The 18887-nt window shown below is 35.3% G+C and overlaps 1 protein-coding gene across 1 annotated transcript in view; it reads right to left on the bottom strand.

Moving 5' to 3' along the window:
• LOC131168602 (uncharacterized) overlaps nucleotides 1-18516 on the bottom strand; it is a 37724-nt gene extending 19208 nt beyond the window's left edge. The window contains exons 1-6 of the mRNA XM_058128160.1: nucleotides 18103-18516; nucleotides 15476-15704; nucleotides 12890-12991; nucleotides 12420-12589; nucleotides 7644-7777; nucleotides 7338-7515 (exon numbers count right to left, since the gene is read on the bottom strand). Coding sequence (XP_057984143.1) covers nucleotides 7338-7515; nucleotides 7644-7777; nucleotides 12420-12589; nucleotides 12890-12991; nucleotides 15476-15704; nucleotides 18103-18158 — 869 coding nt within the window. The 5' untranslated portion in view covers nucleotides 18159-18516. The remainder of the gene's footprint in view (nucleotides 1-7337; nucleotides 7516-7643; nucleotides 7778-12419; nucleotides 12590-12889; nucleotides 12992-15475; nucleotides 15705-18102) is intronic.
• Between the last annotated feature and the right edge of the window lie 371 nt (nucleotides 18517-18887).

The following is an 18887-nucleotide window of genomic DNA, read 5'->3' as shown; positions in this document are numbered from 1 at the left end:
AAATTGGTTTAAAATCGAAAAAATCATAACCCAACAACCAAATGTTTGGTTCCCTAGGAACAATAAGTTTTGTTCAGCTTCAGTTTCGATTTGGTAATACTAAAAATCGCAAGGTTTGATTCGGTTTTCAATTTGGCCCATAACCGTGTTGAAATTTTTTCTAAAATATATTTAATGTCATGTGGGTTTGTACCACATTGGAAAGAGTGGAAAAGGAAAAGTCATTAATAAATGATAAGGTGGAATAATCTCTTATGTTGGTTAAGAAATAGTGTCAATGTGTATTCTAGTGCACCCTAGGACAGTGCTTCACACCGTCCGCACACACGCACGCGTGGTATGGGTTGTAGGGCGCTAGTGGCGCATTTAGATGGCGTACAAGCACTTAACACTTTGCCCTGTTGCAAGATCGTGACCATTGATCATGATCGGATGGCTTAAAATTAATCTTATATTTTTTATAAGATCAAGTGCTGCGATCTGAACCGTATAAATAATATAACGGTCAAAATAATTGACTTTCAGAATGTCTCGACCAGTGCGCGACCAGAAGACCTTAGAAGTGCTACCAAGTCTTCTGAACATGAAGAAATAATTGATTTTTCATAATGTGTCGACCAAGGCTAGACCAGAACGCGACCAGGTTGACGCCTGGTGCATTTTCAGAAATCTGCTTCGCGAAAAAACAGATGTAACCTTTCGAAAAAGGTATAATTCTATCTATTTAATGACAGAATTCACTCCAAGAAATATATAGAAAATTCATCACTCCCCTTCTCTTTTCTCACATAAAATTTCCACAATTTATATCTTCTTCAAATTTGGGTTTTGTTTTTTTGCAGAAATAGAATTCCAGAAATTTATTTCAAATTCTTCTAAGGGTGTTTGTGATCAGTTTTTATTTGTGATATCAAATTATATTATGGGCTTCATTGGATCTTGGAAATGTATTTGCTGACTCAATACACACCGATCTAGTGGGGACAAATAACGTTTTAAAGAAAATGACATTATAACGTGTCTTGAAATATTTTATATTCTGCAGGATTTTCTCTATTTAATACATACAATCTTAAAATGTTATTTTCAAAATGGTTGGTTCTTCAACCTTGAGGGAATTCGCTGCAGATTTCGTCAAACTTGAATGATTTGATGGAAGCAATTTCAGGCGCTGGTAGAAAAAGATGCACTTTCTTCTTGCGGGTCTCAAAGTGGTTTATGTTCTAACCACCCCCAAACCTGCTGTAAATGAGAATGAGACTTTGGCTCAATGACGTGCAAGGCTAAAATGGGAACAAGATATTATATATGGGAACAAGATATTATATATGCAAAGGCCACATTTGCAATCCAATGTCAGACAATCTGTTCGATCTGTATCAGAATATGGCTACTGCGAAAGAGTTGTGAAATGTACTTGAGACTAAGTATTTCACAGATGATGCGACTAGTAAGAAATTTCTAACTTGAAAATTTTTCAATTATACCATGCTTGATAGTAGGCTTGTTGTAGAGTGGTTTCATGAAACTATGCATATCCTTAACCAGTTTAATCAACATAATACGAAAATGGATGAATGCATTTCTATTTCGTCTATTATTGATAAGTTACCTCCATTCTAGAAAGATGTTAGAAAATCTTTGAAGCACAGGAAGGATGATGTCTCTTAAACAACTGGGCCAACATTTCCAAATTGAGGAAGTGTTTAGGTAGAACTAGAAAAGTGTAGAAGAACCAAAAATGTGTAGAAGAACCAAAAAAGTGCAGAAGAGCATACTTCCAAAGTGCATATGATGGAAACGAGGCGGCTCTAAATAGCCCCAACATCCCTAGAAAGGGAATCTAAAAAGTAAGTTCAATTCTATCAAGAATCAAAATAAAGAAAAGAAAAGTTCATGCTTCCATTGTGGAAAACCTAGACACTACAAAAATGAGTGTCGTCTTCTCAAGGAAAAGAAAGATGGAACAAACTCTAACAAGTTTGTGGCTGTGATTTCTAAAATCAATGTTGTTGAAGATGACTATGCATGGTGGATTGACTTAGGTGCAACAAGGCATGTTTGCAAAAAGAGTTCATTCTCAAAGCATGAACCGATGGAAAATGGCAATGCTCTCTACATGGGAAATTCATCCACTACTGTGGTCAAAGGCAAAGGAGATGTTACTTTTGAATTTACTTCTGAAAAAAGTTTAACTCTCACTGATGTATACCATGTACCAGAAATTAGGAAGAATTTAGTTTCTAGAAGCCTACTTAATAAGTTTAGCTTTAAGTTAGTTTTGAATCTGACAAATTTGTACTCTCCAAGGGTGGAGTCTTTGTGGGAAAAGGCTATATGTATAAGAGTATGTTTAAGCTTAATATCAATAAAGTGAATGTTTTTGTTTATATTGTTGATTCATTTTCTTTATGGCATAATTGTTTAGGACATATTAATACTACAAAATTGCATGATATGGCTAATGTGGAATTAATTCCTAGATATGTAAATGACATAATTGATAAATGCAGTGTATGTATTAAAACCAAAATAACCAGAAAACATTTTCCTAACGAAACTGCTAGAATTTCTTCTTTACTTCATTTAGTGCATAGTGATGTATGTGACTTGCATGTTACACCTACCATAGGAGGCAAAAAATATTTTATAACATTTATGGATGCTTTTTCTAGATTTTGTTATGTTTATCTTATGCATACTAAAGATGAAGTAATTGATAAATTTAAGGTTTATAAGGCAAAAGTTGAAAGCCAATGTGACACTAAGATAAAGTGTCTTAGATCGAATAGAGGAGGTGAATATCACTTCCCCGCCTATTGTGAATCAATAGGTGCGATGCATGAAATTTCTGCAGCATATACTCCACAACAAAATGGAGTGGCAGAAAGTAAAAACTGAACATTGGTTGAAATGGTCAATGTCATGATGTCAAATTCAAGACTAAGTAGTGGTTATTAAGGTGAAGCCTTACTAACTTCTTGTCATATATTAAACAGAGTTCCTTTTAAGAGGACTAAGACTTCTCCATATGATTTATGGAATAAAAGAAAGCCTAATTTAAAATATCTTAAGATTTGGGGCTGTAGAGCAATTCTAAGGCTTCCCGAACCTAAGATAAGGAAATTAGGTGAGCGAGGAATAGAATGTGTATTCCTTGGCTATGTTGAACATAGTAAAGCTTTCATATTCTTGGTAATTGAACCAAATGATTCTATAGGAATTAATCCAGTGATAGAATCCATAGATGCAAAATTTTATGAATATAAGTTCACTTCCATACAAAAGGTTAGTGATCAAAATAAATCAATGAAACTTTGAAGCCACATCGTACTAGTGGTGAACCTTCTGAACCTAGTGAACCTAGGAGGAGTAAGAGAAGGAGAACAACAAAGTCTTTTGGACCAGATTTCATAATCGACCTAGTAGAAGGTACTAGAGAATCACACTCTAGACAAACTATAATTTCACCAAGTGTGGAATCAAATCCTCTTACTAATGGAGAGGCAATGAGGTCTCAAGATTCTACTTTTTGGAAAGAATTTATAAACGATGAAATGGATTCTATCATGGGTAATAAAACCTGTAAATTGGCTGATTTACCTTCTGGTTCAAAACCAATAGGTTGTAAATGGATCTCAAAAAGAAAATGAAGGTAGATGGAACAATTGACAAATTCAAAGCAAGGTTAATAGCTAAGGGCTTTATACAAAAGGAAGGCATAGACTACTTTGATACTTATGCTCCAGTTGCTAGAATTGCAACTATAAGAGTCTTGCTTGCCTTAGTTTCCATCTACGAGTTCGAAACCCATTTAATGGATGTAAAAACTGCATTCTTGAATGGAGAATTGGATGAAGAAATTTACATGGAACAACCTGAAGGCTTTGTTATGCCTGGAAATGAATCTAAAGTATGTAAGTTGGTTATGTCTCTTTATGGACTTAAACAAGCCACAAAACAGTGACATGAAAATTTTGACCAAGTTATTCTTTCAAATGGCTTTAGGATACATGAATCTGATAAATGTGTGTATAGTAAGTTCAATAGAAATAAAGGTGTAATTATTTGCTTATACGTTGATGATATGTTAATTTTTGGTACTGATATTGAAACTGTTGAAAGTGCTAAGAAACTGTTGTCATCTAATTTTGATATGAAAGATATGGGTAATGCAGATGTGATTCTCGGTATTAGAATAATTAGAAACAATGATAAATTGATTCTCACCCAATCACGCTATATTAAAAAGATATTGAAAAAGTTTAATCACTATGACTGCAAATCTGTTAGCACACATTCTGATGCAAATTTGAAATTATATCCTAACATTGGTAGAGCAATAAATAAATTAGAATATGCTAGAGTTATTGGTTGCTTGATGTATGCTATGAATTCTACTAGACCTGATATTGCATTTTCTGTAGGCAAACTTAGCAGATATACTAGTAATCCTAGTGATATTCATTGGCATGCTATATATAATGTTAAAGTATTTGAAAAAAACTATGGATTATGGCATACATTATGAAGGATATCCTACTATTTTAGAAGGATTCACAGATGTCAATTAGATCACTGATCGTAATGATCATAGATCAACCAGTGGGTGGATACAACCCTTGGTGGAGGAGCTATCTCCTGGGGTTCAAAGAAGCAAAGCCTTATAACAGATTCCACTATGACATCAAAATTTGTGGCTTTAGCTTCTTGTAGCAAAGAGGCAAAATGGTTTAGGAATTTGCTATTAGAAATTCCATTCTTGCCAAAGCCTATGCCACCTATATCTTTCCATTATGACAGTGAGGCAACTTTGTCACGGGCATATAGTAATTATATATAATGGTAAATCCAGATATGTTGGCCTAAGACATAGTTATGTGAGGCAATTAATTACTAATGGTATAATTACCATAGACTTTGTAAGATTAAACCAAAATTAGGCTAATCCATTAACAAAAGGACTTGCAAGAGACATGGTCTAGAAAACATAAAAGGGGATGGGACTTAAATCCATAACCCATAGTCACCAATGATGGAAACTCGACTCAACACTTCAAATTTTCAAACTCTTGAGTTCAATGAGCAAAGTACATCTGTAGTGACTGGAAGCACTAAAATGTATATGTGTCACATAATCCATCTGAAGGAAAATAGTGTTTCGTACCTGTAATATGAAAAAGATGAAGGTTGAGCGTAAGCTCTTAATAGGATTATAACAGATTCCGTGAGGTACTTTAATTACAGGGGTATCTTTGATAAACCTATCTATGTGAGTGTCGGAAGTGGTGCCGCTTCCTATGAGAAATGGATTTATCTCTAGAGCACTTATTAAACTAGGATATAAATGCAAGGCCAATCCACGCGTTGGCTTTTGGTAACACCCAAAGATCTGATAATTTATGTGGGATATGTATCCGATTAATCAAAAGAGGACAAGTATTTCAAAGTTCATCTACTATGTAATCATTGATTAATTTGATATGTATTCACTAAGTGAAGGTTCAAGTTCTAAAAACACCATCATTTATGCATAAATTTTCTCTAATCTGATAAATTGTTTTTCATCCTATATTTTGAAAATGGTGGGGGAATGTTGAAATATTTTTTAAAATATATTTAATGCAATGCGGGTTTGTCCCACATTGGAAAGAGTGGAAAAAGAAAAGTCATTAATAAATGATAAGGTGGAATAATCTGTTAAAGTTGGTTAAGAGATAGTGCTAGTGAGCACTCTAGTGCACCCTAAGACGGTTTCGCATCGCTTGCACACACGCATGTGGCGCATGGGCTGTAGGGCGCTAGTGGCGCATTGAGTTGGCGTACAAGCACTTAGCAATCATGATCGGATGGCTTAAAATTAATCTTATATTTTTTATAAGATCAAGTGGTGGTGTGATCTAAACCATATAAATAATCTAATGGTTAGAATAATTGCCTTTCCAGAATGTCTCAACCAAGGCGCAACCAGGAGACCTTGGAAGTGCGACCAGGTCTTCTAAACATGAAGAAATAATTGGTTTTCCAGAATGTGTCGACCAAGGCTCGAGCAGGGTGTGACCAGGTCGATGCCTAGTGCAATCAGGTCAATGCTTGGTGCGTTTTCAGAAATCTGCTTCGCGAATGAACATATGTAACCTTTCGAAAAAGGTATAATTCTATCTATTTAAAGACAAAATTCACTCAAAGAAATATAAAAAAAATTCATCATTCTCTCCTCTTTTCTCACATAAAATTTCCACAATTTATATCTTCTTCAAATCTGAGTTCTGTTTTTCTACAAACAGAATTCCAGAAATTTATTTTAGATTCTTCTAAGGGTGTTTGTGATTAGTTTTCATTTGTGTATAACGCAAACTAATATCAGATTATATTCTGTGCTTCATTGTATCCTGGAAACGTATTTGTTGACTCAATACACACCGATCTGGTGGAGGCAAATAACGTTTTAAGGAAAACAACATTGTAACGTGCCTTGAAGCATTTAATGTTCTCCAGTATTTTCTCTATTTTAATACATACAAACCAAACCGTAATAAACCGATTACACCCCTAGCCCAAGGTCACTTTTTTTATTCTAGTACTAGTTTTTATAGTTGAATTTGGCATGGTCAATCACACATAATATATTGCAGGGGGAGTGCTTCGTAGCATATATGGATGTGAAGCCTCAACATTATGTGCATATACGTTCTTAAAGGAGCAACCTCCCCTAGCGTCATGAGCCAAGCATGTATAGGGCATTATGCTTGCTTGTGACTAGTTGTCTTGTACGCGTTGGATGAGAAACCATCATGTGAATACTAGTGGAGGTTTTATTCTTTGGTAAAGTAATGCCTTGGAGAAAAATGGGAGTATGACTTCTTGGCCATATTGATGTTCAATAGTGCCAGAGTGAGATTGGAAGGATGAGAATATGTATCAATCTTGTATAACTCACTAGATATTGTAAACATGGTTAGCTAATTGCCTCCTTCACTTGACTTGTGTGTTTACTTTCATGCTTGCTTATTGCTTCCTTGTAATTTGTATTCAATGGTTGTGAACATGTTCGTGGTGAGTTTGTGGTTTACTTTTGGCAAACTAGTTAAACATTTGTGCTACAACCAGTGCCAATTCACACAGTGGGAAGTGTTCAGCCTGTGACAACTAGGATGATAGGATATAAGAAGAACCTTATCCATGCTACCAAAATCTTGACAACTACACCAGAAAAAGAGGAAAAGTATAACACCGCACCAAAATTTTAACACTGAATAATTGATAGGGCTGAGTGTAGGCTGCTTTTACTTTTATTTAATAAGAAAAGTAATTTTTATGAGAAAGAGTGGTCTTACAACTCTGAGGAATCAATGACTATGGCTTTATCAAAAATTGGAGCACCCCAAGGGCCCGTGGAAGCTGGTTTTGCAATCTGCTGACTGTCCTTTGATAGGTCAATTTTAAGTGCATCTTCGTAGGATATGACTCCAGACGCCTCAAAGTAGAGAGCATAATTGGTTAGAGTAAGCCTACCTATAAAAATTAGATCTAGAATAAGGATAATATAAGCATCAATCATGGAAACAGAGAACAAAAATAATTAGTAAGTTCTCATTCTAGTAGCACATACAAATGTAGATAGAGAGAAATATGAGACAAACCAGGCCAACTTGTTCCTCCAATATGGCGTACTACTCTCTGTGTGCTCGCAGTTCCCTCTACGTGCAATATAAATTCATCATCTGCTAGTTCCATGCCATTTGGTGTTGCCTGCTTCTGTAAATGCTTTATGCATCTGTAAAATCAATGCACACGCAAAAGAGGAAAAAAGAAAAATAAATGAGCTACACAAGCCATTTTCAACTGCACTTCCAATAAATGTTGTGCAACTGAAATATTCCATTGGGAGCTCCTGCAGCACTTTCCATTTTTTTCTTCCACTCCTTTTGTCTTGAGGGGACTCTGAGGAGTGGTAATTATGTTCAATTACTTTGAGATGCTTCTGACAGCCTAGAGAAATAAAAAAGAACTTGGACGTCATCACAAATATTGTTGATGCCACCATTCATTCTCCATTAATAGTTGCATTCATGAAATTGGATTGATTCCATATCGCTTGCTCCTATGGTGGTCACGAGAAACTACCAAGCCCAGACAATTTTGTCCAATTCCAGGGGGCTGTTGAGGATAATATCCCGGTTTTCATCCTGTCAAGGGTCTCCTTGGAGGGGTGGTTTGAATGTGGTCCTCACCCCCAGCAATTTTTGTATCGAATGCCTGCTCTAAAAGCATGCACTTGGCAGCAAGAGGCTTCTACGAAGGCATCAAACTCTATCAGGGGCTGTTCAAACTTGCTGTCTTGTCCAATTTTTACCTAATTCAATGTGTGTGTGTGTGTATATACATATATATTATATCTAAGATGAAAATTTGTGTGGCTGTGTTTCTTAGCTTAATAATGAAGGATAAAGTATCCCCAATTTAATTGCAGCTGGACTCTTTTGCCCTAAATGCACTTCTAAGCATAGACACACTTGGGAGCAAAGCAGCAAACTTCACTACTACTTGAAGGATGTACAGTAATTAACCCTTCAAATGATTACAAGCAAAATTCAAAGGGAATTTTATGGGGCATATTGTAACCAAGCTTTAAGAGGCAAGTCAATGGAATTCCATTTGACACAGCAAGTGTGTCCTACGTATTGCATTGCCCAGTTCATAGGTGTAAGACAACACAACTGGGTTTCTGTTGGGGATTCATTTGACCAAATTTTATTTTGAAATAAGTGACGAAATTTTAAATTTTGATTTAGTTAATCAATAAAAAGGAATATACATTCCCTTTGATTTTGGGGGTCCATAAGCAGTTCCCAAGATAACTAGGCCAGTAGTTAGGGTTTATAAGAATCTCAAGCTTTTGGTTATCTTTTTGCTTGATGCAGCTAACATGCAGTATGAACATCAAGAACAATATGAAATATATCTGAACGTCATTTAGATGGTTGAGAATTAAACAATAAAGCAAATGGAATATGAAAGAAAAAGAAATATGAAAATTTTCGTGTATTGAATGAAACATACTGTATCTACTTTCCAATTGCCTACAAAGTTCACAGCTCAAAATCTTTCGAAGTCCTCCTTTCCTTTTTTTTCTTGTAGAAGTAAGCAGTTACAAAAAGACTGGTTACACAAATTAGGAGGTGATTTGTTGATGATGCAAGATGATTGGCAACAAAGAATCAGCAAGAAAATGAGAACAAATTAAGCAAAAGGTCACAAAAAGTAAACGGGAAAAATAAAGATAATGCAAAATCAAAGCAAGACTCAACTTAGGATATAACTCTCAATATTCAAACATGTCCCTCGCATCTTTATATAGCCTTTTTGCTAATGCTAAACAAGGAAACGGAATTAGAAGAATAAAGATAATGGAAAATCAAAGCAAGACTCAACTTAGGATTTAAGTCTCAATATTCAAACATGTCCCTCACATCTTTATATATAGCCTTTTTGCTAATGCTAAACAAGGAAACCAAATCTAGGAACTAAGATCAAATATCACAAGGAAACAATCTCTAGGAAATAATAGCAAATCCCTCAATGCTGAAAATTACATGTTTAAGTCTAAATATCCTAAATTATGCCTACACTTATGCTAAACATGAATACATCCAAATGCTTTAATTTTACTCATACATGACCTCTTGATGTCATTCTCCCCTGGTTGAAATTATTTTAACCACGAAGTTGAAACATTTGAAGATTGACAAATTGACAAAATACACAAAACTGGAAATGAATGATATACCGTAAGCTTTAAAAATAATTATGAATGCAAGTGGACAAAGTCATTGAAGATAAACTTATCGAGAATGATAAATTCCACATACGCAATCTCTCTGTTTCATTCTTGAAATCAATGGACTTACACTCCATTGATGGCTTAATCTCTACAATTTCCACATCCACAAGTCCCTTCGTGAATTCATTGGGCTTGTATGTCAATTTTTAACATCCTTTATTCCCTCAGATCCTATAGCTGATAACACAGGATGCAACTCTTGTTTTGACACGAGCTGAACAAGCATCTCCACATACCTCTCCTTTCTCTTTTCCATCAACAATAAACTCTTTTCGGTCAACCATGTTGTTCAGTTTTAAGAATATTATGTCGATTGCTTGGCTCGGTAACCATTGGAAATGCTCACTTAGTCATAACTATGGCCTCTTTTATCAACATATCTAAATGGGCCATCACTTCCGCCATTTCCCCATTCATGTCCATGTTTTCCTCCTTCCAATATTGTAGATCTAGATTTGTACATACTACAAGGACATGGACCATCAAGGGTTAGATGGTCCTTGGTGTTAGGAATATACGAAAACAAATTCCCGAAACCTGTGAGAAACAAATAGAGAAAGAATAACGCCAAAGAAAATTCAATCACACGCACAAGACAATATTTACGTGGTTCGGCAATTTTGCCTACGTCCACGGAGTTGCAGGGATTTCAATATTATCAGGAAGAAAGCACAGAGAGTGCGGCGATACAATTCTCTCACTCTCGCTCTCTCTCGTGGATACAACCACACCAAACCCTAATCACCCGAAAGCACCCTTTTTATATGTTGCGCCTAGGGTTCCATTCCGAATGGGCTCCAAAAATTTTCCCCGGGGGCGTTGCCCCCGGACCCCCACAAGTACAACTTGTACCTCACGACCCAAGCCTTCGCTCCATGGACTAAGCCTTTAGATAGAAATCTCTAATTAAACAGAGATCGGGTCGTCATCCAAATTAAGACACAACTAGGCTCCACAAAAGCCCAACACTTGGTCACCATAGTTGTTGGCAAGGATTTGGTATAAAAATGGCAGTACGGATGCAAGGGTGATGGTGGGGTGGTGATGATAGCAGCAAGGATCCAATTAAGATTTTAGGTTAGGGACTCAAGTGAGTTCTCACATTCAATGTCACATGCAGATGAAAGAGCTATGAGCCTGCAATGTTGGAGATGCACAGAAGCAAGTTTGCAGTGATGCAACTACTGCGAGCAAGGTTTCGAACAAGATGGTACTCTGATCATGGTCATGATTGAGCAAGGAAGATATGTTGGTTGGGTGAAATGGGTGGTGGCTATCAGTGTGATTTCAGTTATGGCTAGTAAGACATGATTCGATGGTTGTTTGATGGCTGTCTGGGGCAAGTGGTGATGGATGGTGGTGAGAGAGGATTGAGATAAGGCTGTGATACCATTCAAATTCACACAGGACTGATTAATGATAGAGAATCCCCAAGAAAATGATATAAAATTATAAGAAAAAAAAAAAGGCAACAGAAAATAAATGGGAGAAACAAAGAGAAAAAGAAAACCAAAGAAAGACTCAATTTAGGATTTAATCTCAATATTCCAAAGTGATGCAGGACTGATTGGCAGCAGAGAATCAGCAAGAATATCATAGAAAATAAAGCAAAAACTTAAAGAAGATAAAAGGAAATAATAAAAAGAAATAGATAAATAAAGCAAGACTCAGTTTAGGGTTTAATTCTCATATCTGTCTTTGAAGTCACACACCAAGCATTTGCACAGGCTATCTCTTAATACTAAATAAGGAAACAATCTCTAGAAAGAAAAAAAAAAATCAAATCCCATAATAAAACAATATCAAGAAAATAGTAATAATTCCAAATTAAAGAAACATAACTTTAGAAATAAGAGCAAATTCCTAGTGAATGAAACATAATTGAAAATCCTTAAATGCTGAAAATTACATAAAAAATTAAATCCAAATATATTAAATTATACGCAGACAAATGGAAAACAATAATGTCTCCAAGTTCTAATCTTGCTCATGTATGGCTTCTTGAGTTTCCCATAATTTATAATGATTTTATGTTTTTCAAATGCTAGCATGTTCAAAGCAAAATTGTGTTTAGGATGATTTAAAATATGTGCCTTTTTATTTAAAAATAAAAGCATGCTTTAATCTGATGAGTAATGTTATGCGTTGTCCTCTTAACCTAACATAATCATCAAAAAGTAGAAGATCAAAATAAAGCTTCTATAGCAACAAAACAAAGTATTCTTCGCTTTCAATGCAGATAAAATATAAACTAAATGACAAAAATACCACCCTCCCACCCTCACCATGACATGTTCACTTGCCTTTTCTTTAGGATTTAGCCCCTGTTTGGGAATAACCATTCCTTGTACATTCCATGTTGGCTAGAATAACACCAACTTTCATGTGGTCATTTGGCTTAAAATGATACTTCCTTTTTTTTTTGACTCCCTATACAATGCTTGTTTCATTCTATGAACCAAATGTAGCATAATATTTTTTCCATGTGAATGTACACAAGCGTTTCTTCCTCAACATAATTCTGCATTATTGCACTCTTTCAGCGACAAAAAATCAATAACCCAAGATGCATTACCTGTCTATTTCATTTATAAATTTATCATAAGCTGGGAAATGGAGCCGGAGGCCTGTAGGTTCTGTTAGACATTCAAAAGTGAATCTCCCATTGATGATGTCAGCAACTAATGGAACTATTGATGCCAGCCACACGAATGCATCTTCTCCGACACATGGCTCATTATCGACCTGCCAAAATGGTATAATAATCAATGTGTAGAAAAATAACACAAACTGAATCCAAAACCAAATGTATCATGAACTTTTCTATTCATAACTATTTATTTTGTATTATCTTCTTATCAAATAATAATTGTATTATCTTAAGTATTTGAATTACTATGTTTTGTTAACTGTCCAAAAAAACAAAAAGTAGTTGCAACATGTGTATTTCAACTTTTAAGCAATTTATATTCATCTAAAGCAATGCTTGCTTACTTGCTGATAAATTAATTAAGCTTTCTGTAGAAAATAAAAAGAGTTCCCTACAAGGAGTGGCATGAGGTCTGAATAGAAAAGAGGGATGTCATCTTGGTCTTGATTCACTTTCATTGGCACTTCTTTGTCTTCTTTTTCCTTTGCAATGCCCTCCTGCGGAACCAAAAAAATGTAAAGAGAACTAGGTAAGAGATATGAAATGCAAGTCCCATACTCCCATATCAAAGCACATATTTGAAAATTTAGAGCAGAAGAAAATCTCAGATTGTAGAGTAAAAACAAGTGAGTTTATATCATCCAAGTTATTTTTCTGAGCTTCCAAGTGTACAATGCATGTATATGAGTAATACAAAATCATCGTTTGTCCAGCAGAAATAAACAACGTACTAGGGATGAAATAGAAATTCATTCAATGGTTTAATTAAAACAAGTAATGAGTTCCAAAAAGCAGCTCTATTCAATTTTTCATGGTGCTATTCTTGTTGTAAGATTCATGTCATCTAGGACTCTCTAGCTAAGCGCTGTCAACATTACATTTGCATCAGTTAAATATTGAACTTGAGCATGAATGTATTGTGAACTTTATGCAATATGATGGATCAAACAATCACTCCATCACCGCAAAAGCTCTTCCTCCGTGATGTGATGGAGCTGTAGAGATCTTACACATCAATACACATATAAGACCAAATATAAGCCTAGGACATGTATCACACTTTTAGTAGTGTAGCACTTGCCAAAGTAGTAGGCATGCTTGTAGATGATCATTGCTAAATGGTGTCCCAATCAAACTGTTTTATGTAATTTCCTTCCTATTTGAAAAAAAAAAAAGCAAATAAATAAACCAATAGTAATAATCACATCTCAACAAAAATAATGACTAGTTTTTTAATCATAATGTCCTCCTCTTAATGCTTTATCATTTATCTTAGTTGGATTCTTTCATTATCAGAGAAGAATCTTACTGATAAAAACCATATATTGGAAGCAAAATTGGCACTGACATACATAAGATTAGTGATATATGTCTGTTAAAAATGTTCATTTTGTTTTGATATAACTTCATGCTGACACAGTAATGTATTCAACACTGCTAGAATTGATCTCTTCTTATCATCCACTTTAGAAGGCACTGACTGAATGACAAATGAAAAAGTCTATTTTTTCCAGACTGAATGACAAATGAAAAAGTCTATTTTTTTCCAGAATCTAGCCAACTCTAACCCAAGATCCATCTTGAAGAGGCTCTTCTTCTTCAGTAGTAGATTTGGATAGTGATCAGTACCCATTTCATTCTTCCCACAGTTTGTTCTATGTAATGCCGGCTGAACCTTTAAGCCAAATTGTGTTCATCAACTAATTTTACTATCTAGAAAAGTCCATGCATAAAAGGAATCTCAGATGTTGGAAGGGAAACTATTTTTTCCCTATCTTTTTTTTTTCTTTTTTTTTTAAAGTTATCTGCTGAAAAAAGGATCATAACTAGCAATATTAGCAAAAGGGGACGTTAGAATTGGATGATCCAATGGTATCACTGCAGCCCCACATTGAGGCAAAAGGTTTTAATCCATATATTTATAAAACCTATAGATATCATATGAACATTGACAAAGCAAAGTCAACACCACGAAGACTTCTTTCCAACTTTATAGAGAAATCAGTGCATAGATCCTCACCTGCATGTTCTAGGATGATAGGAAGGAACCCCAGTTACAGAAGTTGTGTGGGGATAAATCCTCATCAATCTCCTAACCTAATCAACCATAAGTTCTGCTAATATTAATGCAATAGCATATTGACTTGCCTTAGCTTCATTATTCTTACTTCACAGCCACTAGAAAATAGAAACTCTGATCTATGATTAGCAATTAAGCTGCTTTTTCATTTTGAACTACCACTGCTTCAAAATCCACATATCTTCTTGACAAACTGCCACAATTTTTGAAAATGTTTAGCATTGTATCTCGTGACTCCCTCAATCAAAATCTACTTCTGAAGTTTGAACCACTATTATACTCCACGAGACTGGTCCATGAAAATTAAACCGAGTCCTTACCCAATTAATGAATTTCAAAATGGGAAGGGCATAAAAGCAAAATTAATCCACTCTAGAACTCCTCTAGTCTCAATATTGTGTATATGGGGTGCCTATGAAGATGAATATTACGCCAACTTTCCAATGATGCATATCAAGAAGAGATGTGGAAGTTTTCACCAACCACTCCATAGGAAGGACCTTGCAGATGGGAGAGGATTGACAAGGGATGCATTGGAGCATATGAGGAAATGATATAATGCAAACCTGACTGCTACGCTAAATCTTCAACTAACATTGTATTATTATGTGAACAAGTGAATTCTTGTGCCTTTTGGGAGCCATAAATTTTTTGGGCTTAGCGAGGAGCAACTTAGCTTCTGTGAGAGAAACCAATATTCATGAAAATACAAAAAAAAATTGCAATTTATATTTGTAAGTATAATCAAACGATTGTCACATACAAGTCAATTTTACTTCTGGCCAGTCAAATGCAAAGAGCATGTCCTATATACGACTGTCACATACAAGTCAATTTTACTTCTAGCCAGTCAAATGCAAAGAGCATCCCCTATTAATCTGTAAGGAGGCAATATGTGTACCGTGAATGACTCTTCATCAGGGGATCTTGGCATCTCCCAAGCAAGCATCATGTCAAATGTAAAACGGCTAAAGGATCCATCATTGATCTTCTCCTCTATATTACGACACATGCTATGAAGAGCCTTTGAGCTGCAAAATTGTACTAGTTTCTTGGAATAATCACCTAGTTCTGGCGTCCATCCAACATCAAAATCCCTCACCAGTGCATCTACTGAGGTGTCCAGTTCCCTGAAAGAAATTTCACATGTTCAAAAAATATTTCCAAAATTTAGAAGAAATAAGACATGTAAAGCATGGCCATGTCAAAAGAGATAAGCCTCCCCCCCACCCCAAAAAAAATCCTCCCCAAAAAGAAAAAAGGGAAAAAAAGAGGTCCTCTATAGGTTACAAAGCCAATGACCTAGCAAATGCTATGCCGTCAAACCTTACATCCCCATTTTTGTAGCTGAACAAGTTAGGATGTTGACACATAATTTTGAAGACTGGCAAGCACCTATGAAGCCAAGTTAGCCGACAATGAAAGTCTTTGGTTACTAATCCAAGTTGTGAATGATAAAAGAAAAGGCCTGTTGAACCAATCAAAATTACTCCAGTCACAATGCCTATCAAAACTTGATTATTTGTTCTTGTTTTTGGTGATAATCTACCCCCCCAGAAGCCTGATCATCAGCTTATCTTACAACTTTTTGAAAGTTTAGATTATGCATCAACATCATTGGTAATGTGCCTGAATCACAACTGTAAAGTATAACATAAAATCTGGTGAGCAAGTATTTTCCATATAGCAAGGATCCATTTCTTTCTTTTTGTCAGTAGGAGCGTAATCAAACCCAGGCCTAGAGCATAGTGGCTATTTCCCCGTCTCCCATGCGAGAGGCGATGATTTGTTTGTCCCCTAAGCAGGGAATAGAGTGGTTTGGTGGGCCTTTTCCTCTACAGGGGCCAAAGTGAGATTCACTTTCTTGCTCTACTTGAGGTAGAGATTCTCAGCCTTCAATGAAAGATATGGATATGATTAAGACTGATTTTATATGGTTAAAGAGAACAAAGTCATGGATAACCCAATTGTATCCATCTCCTGTTTCAATTAAATAGGAGGTAAGGTGATTTGGAATCATTTCTCTCTTCAATTTTCCATTTCCATCTTAGTTCAGAAACATGTTGTGCAAGTGCATTTGTATTGTGTTACTAATTTTTAGTTTCTTGTGTCTGTTTCAACTGTTACAACAATTGAACATCAAAATTTTCTATTTTGACCTATTATATTGATGCCACAATACTTTAACATTTAAACTTTATTTTTAGTGGTGCATACACAATTTTCAAATGTAGAAAATTTGAAGCAAAATTACGACATAATTTTTAATAAAATTAACATAAAAATATCCCTAAATCATCCAAAAAATGTTTTCGTTAATTTTTAACTTTCATATAATTAGGATTGTCCTTCAAAGCACTGAAGAGTGAGTACATAAATAATTATTTTTAATATTTTCATTGTGCTAGTCATGTTTTCATTTTTTTAATTAAATTTTAAATTTTCCATTGTTAAATTCCTGGTACTCAATGATGAAACATTTCTGGTGACTCAGGGATGGTTTGATAATTAATCGTTATTTAAAAATTTAAAAATTTAATTTATTTCAGCTATGAGTATATAAATTTAATTACCATTTAAAATTTTTTTTTTTTTAATAACCCGAGACTCCAACCATTATCACACCACTTTTGAACACTATGGTGCGGCACTAAATTTGGATGATAAAAGCCGCCCACCCATTGACGCATCCTAATAATTCACTAGGATAAACTCTCAAGGGAGAATCAGAATCGAAGTGTGACATTGAGATCACCAAAGTCACAAGTCGAAATTACACTTAAACTAAATCTGACTGGGCAATTTAATTTTTATTTTCATTTTTGATTTTGGTTTTAATAAATTTTGAAAGTAATATCAAACCAAGATGCATTTACTTAAATAGTCGTACTCAGCTAAGCATTCTTACTTCATACTTCGTATAAAAAAAGTAAATAATACAAGGTGGACGCAGTCGCCTTCTCTATCTGCATATTTGTCTATTAATGGAGACACGTCAAACAAATAAAAATTACGTATCAAATAAATATAAATTGATGATCTTCTTTACCCTAGAAAATCCTTAACCTATAAAAAATCGAAAAAACATTCATTCAAGTCTTCGTATTAATTCCTTACAAATGATAAATTATCATAATTAATTAACCCCTAATAGTATTAAGTGCAGTTCATTATAAAATAAGCTCATCATATGAAAGTGAGGGATTTTAAGCCCCAGCATTAAAAATTATAAAATTTATTTTTCGTGATGTTTCAAAAATTTTATAAACTTTCTCTAAAACTAAAATAACTTCACTTGATCTTTATTTTTTTGAAATATTTACACTGTCTTTTAATCTTGTCACGCCTTCATCTGATTATAAGGAAAATCTTTTCAAAAAAAATCTGCACTGTTACTCTGCATTGCAGAGTAATATTTTTTGCCTAGAAAATAAATGAAAGGATTAAATTGTTCAAATATATAAATTACAAAAGAACAGAAAGGAAGGACAAAACAGCACGATCACAGTCGAGAGAGACAGAGAGTACAGTGCACATCTGTGAAGAAGATCGTTGGCAATGGCAGAAAGGTGCTTCTTCTCCATTTGAGCGGTCACCCTTCACTTCTGCTCCTCCTCCGTCTTCGAGCGCTGCGACGTGTGCAGGTAAGAGGAGCTTCAAGCATCGAGAAGATCCTCCGTCTCGATCTCCTCCTAAATATAGAGAAGAGGAGAGAAGTGACGCATGAGAAATGGGACTGTTCCGTTCTAAGACCCGCCACGCAGGCTCCCATGCCATGCGACACTTGGAGCCCATCCCATTTCACAGCGCACCGCCGCTATTGCATTTCATCCGCCACGTAGACTCCCACGCCACGCGACACTTGGAGCCCATCCCATTTCACAGCGCCCCGCCGCTATTGCATTCCCCCGTATCAACCCACAGCTCTCTCTCCCTGCGCACCACCGCTATTGCATTCCTCCGTATCAACCCACAGCTCTCTCTCTCTCTCTCCATGGGAAGTGAAAATTTTCGGCATTCGTGATGATTTTGAGGGCACCCTGAGAGGTTTTCCTTCTCCACCTGATTTTTATCGCATCTTCCTATCACCCCTTTTCCTATGTGAATGGATTTACTATGCTAGAAGAGGTACTCATTACAGTTCAACCTTCGTTACAGATCTTAACGTATTCCCCTTCCTTGCTGACTTAAAAGAATCATCTGATTTGTGTTCAACAGCGTGTGGGTCATAATAAGGAATGTAATATTTTTTAAAAAAATTTGAATAATAATATGCAAGACTAGATTGCCACTTTATCTAAAAGATTAATTTG

Source organism: Malania oleifera, chromosome 11, assembly GCF_029873635.1.
Source record: "Malania oleifera isolate guangnan ecotype guangnan chromosome 11, ASM2987363v1, whole genome shotgun sequence".
Lineage (NCBI taxonomy): Eukaryota > Viridiplantae > Streptophyta > Magnoliopsida > Santalales > Ximeniaceae > Malania > Malania oleifera.
This window is presented reverse-complemented; position numbering and strand designations above follow the sequence as displayed.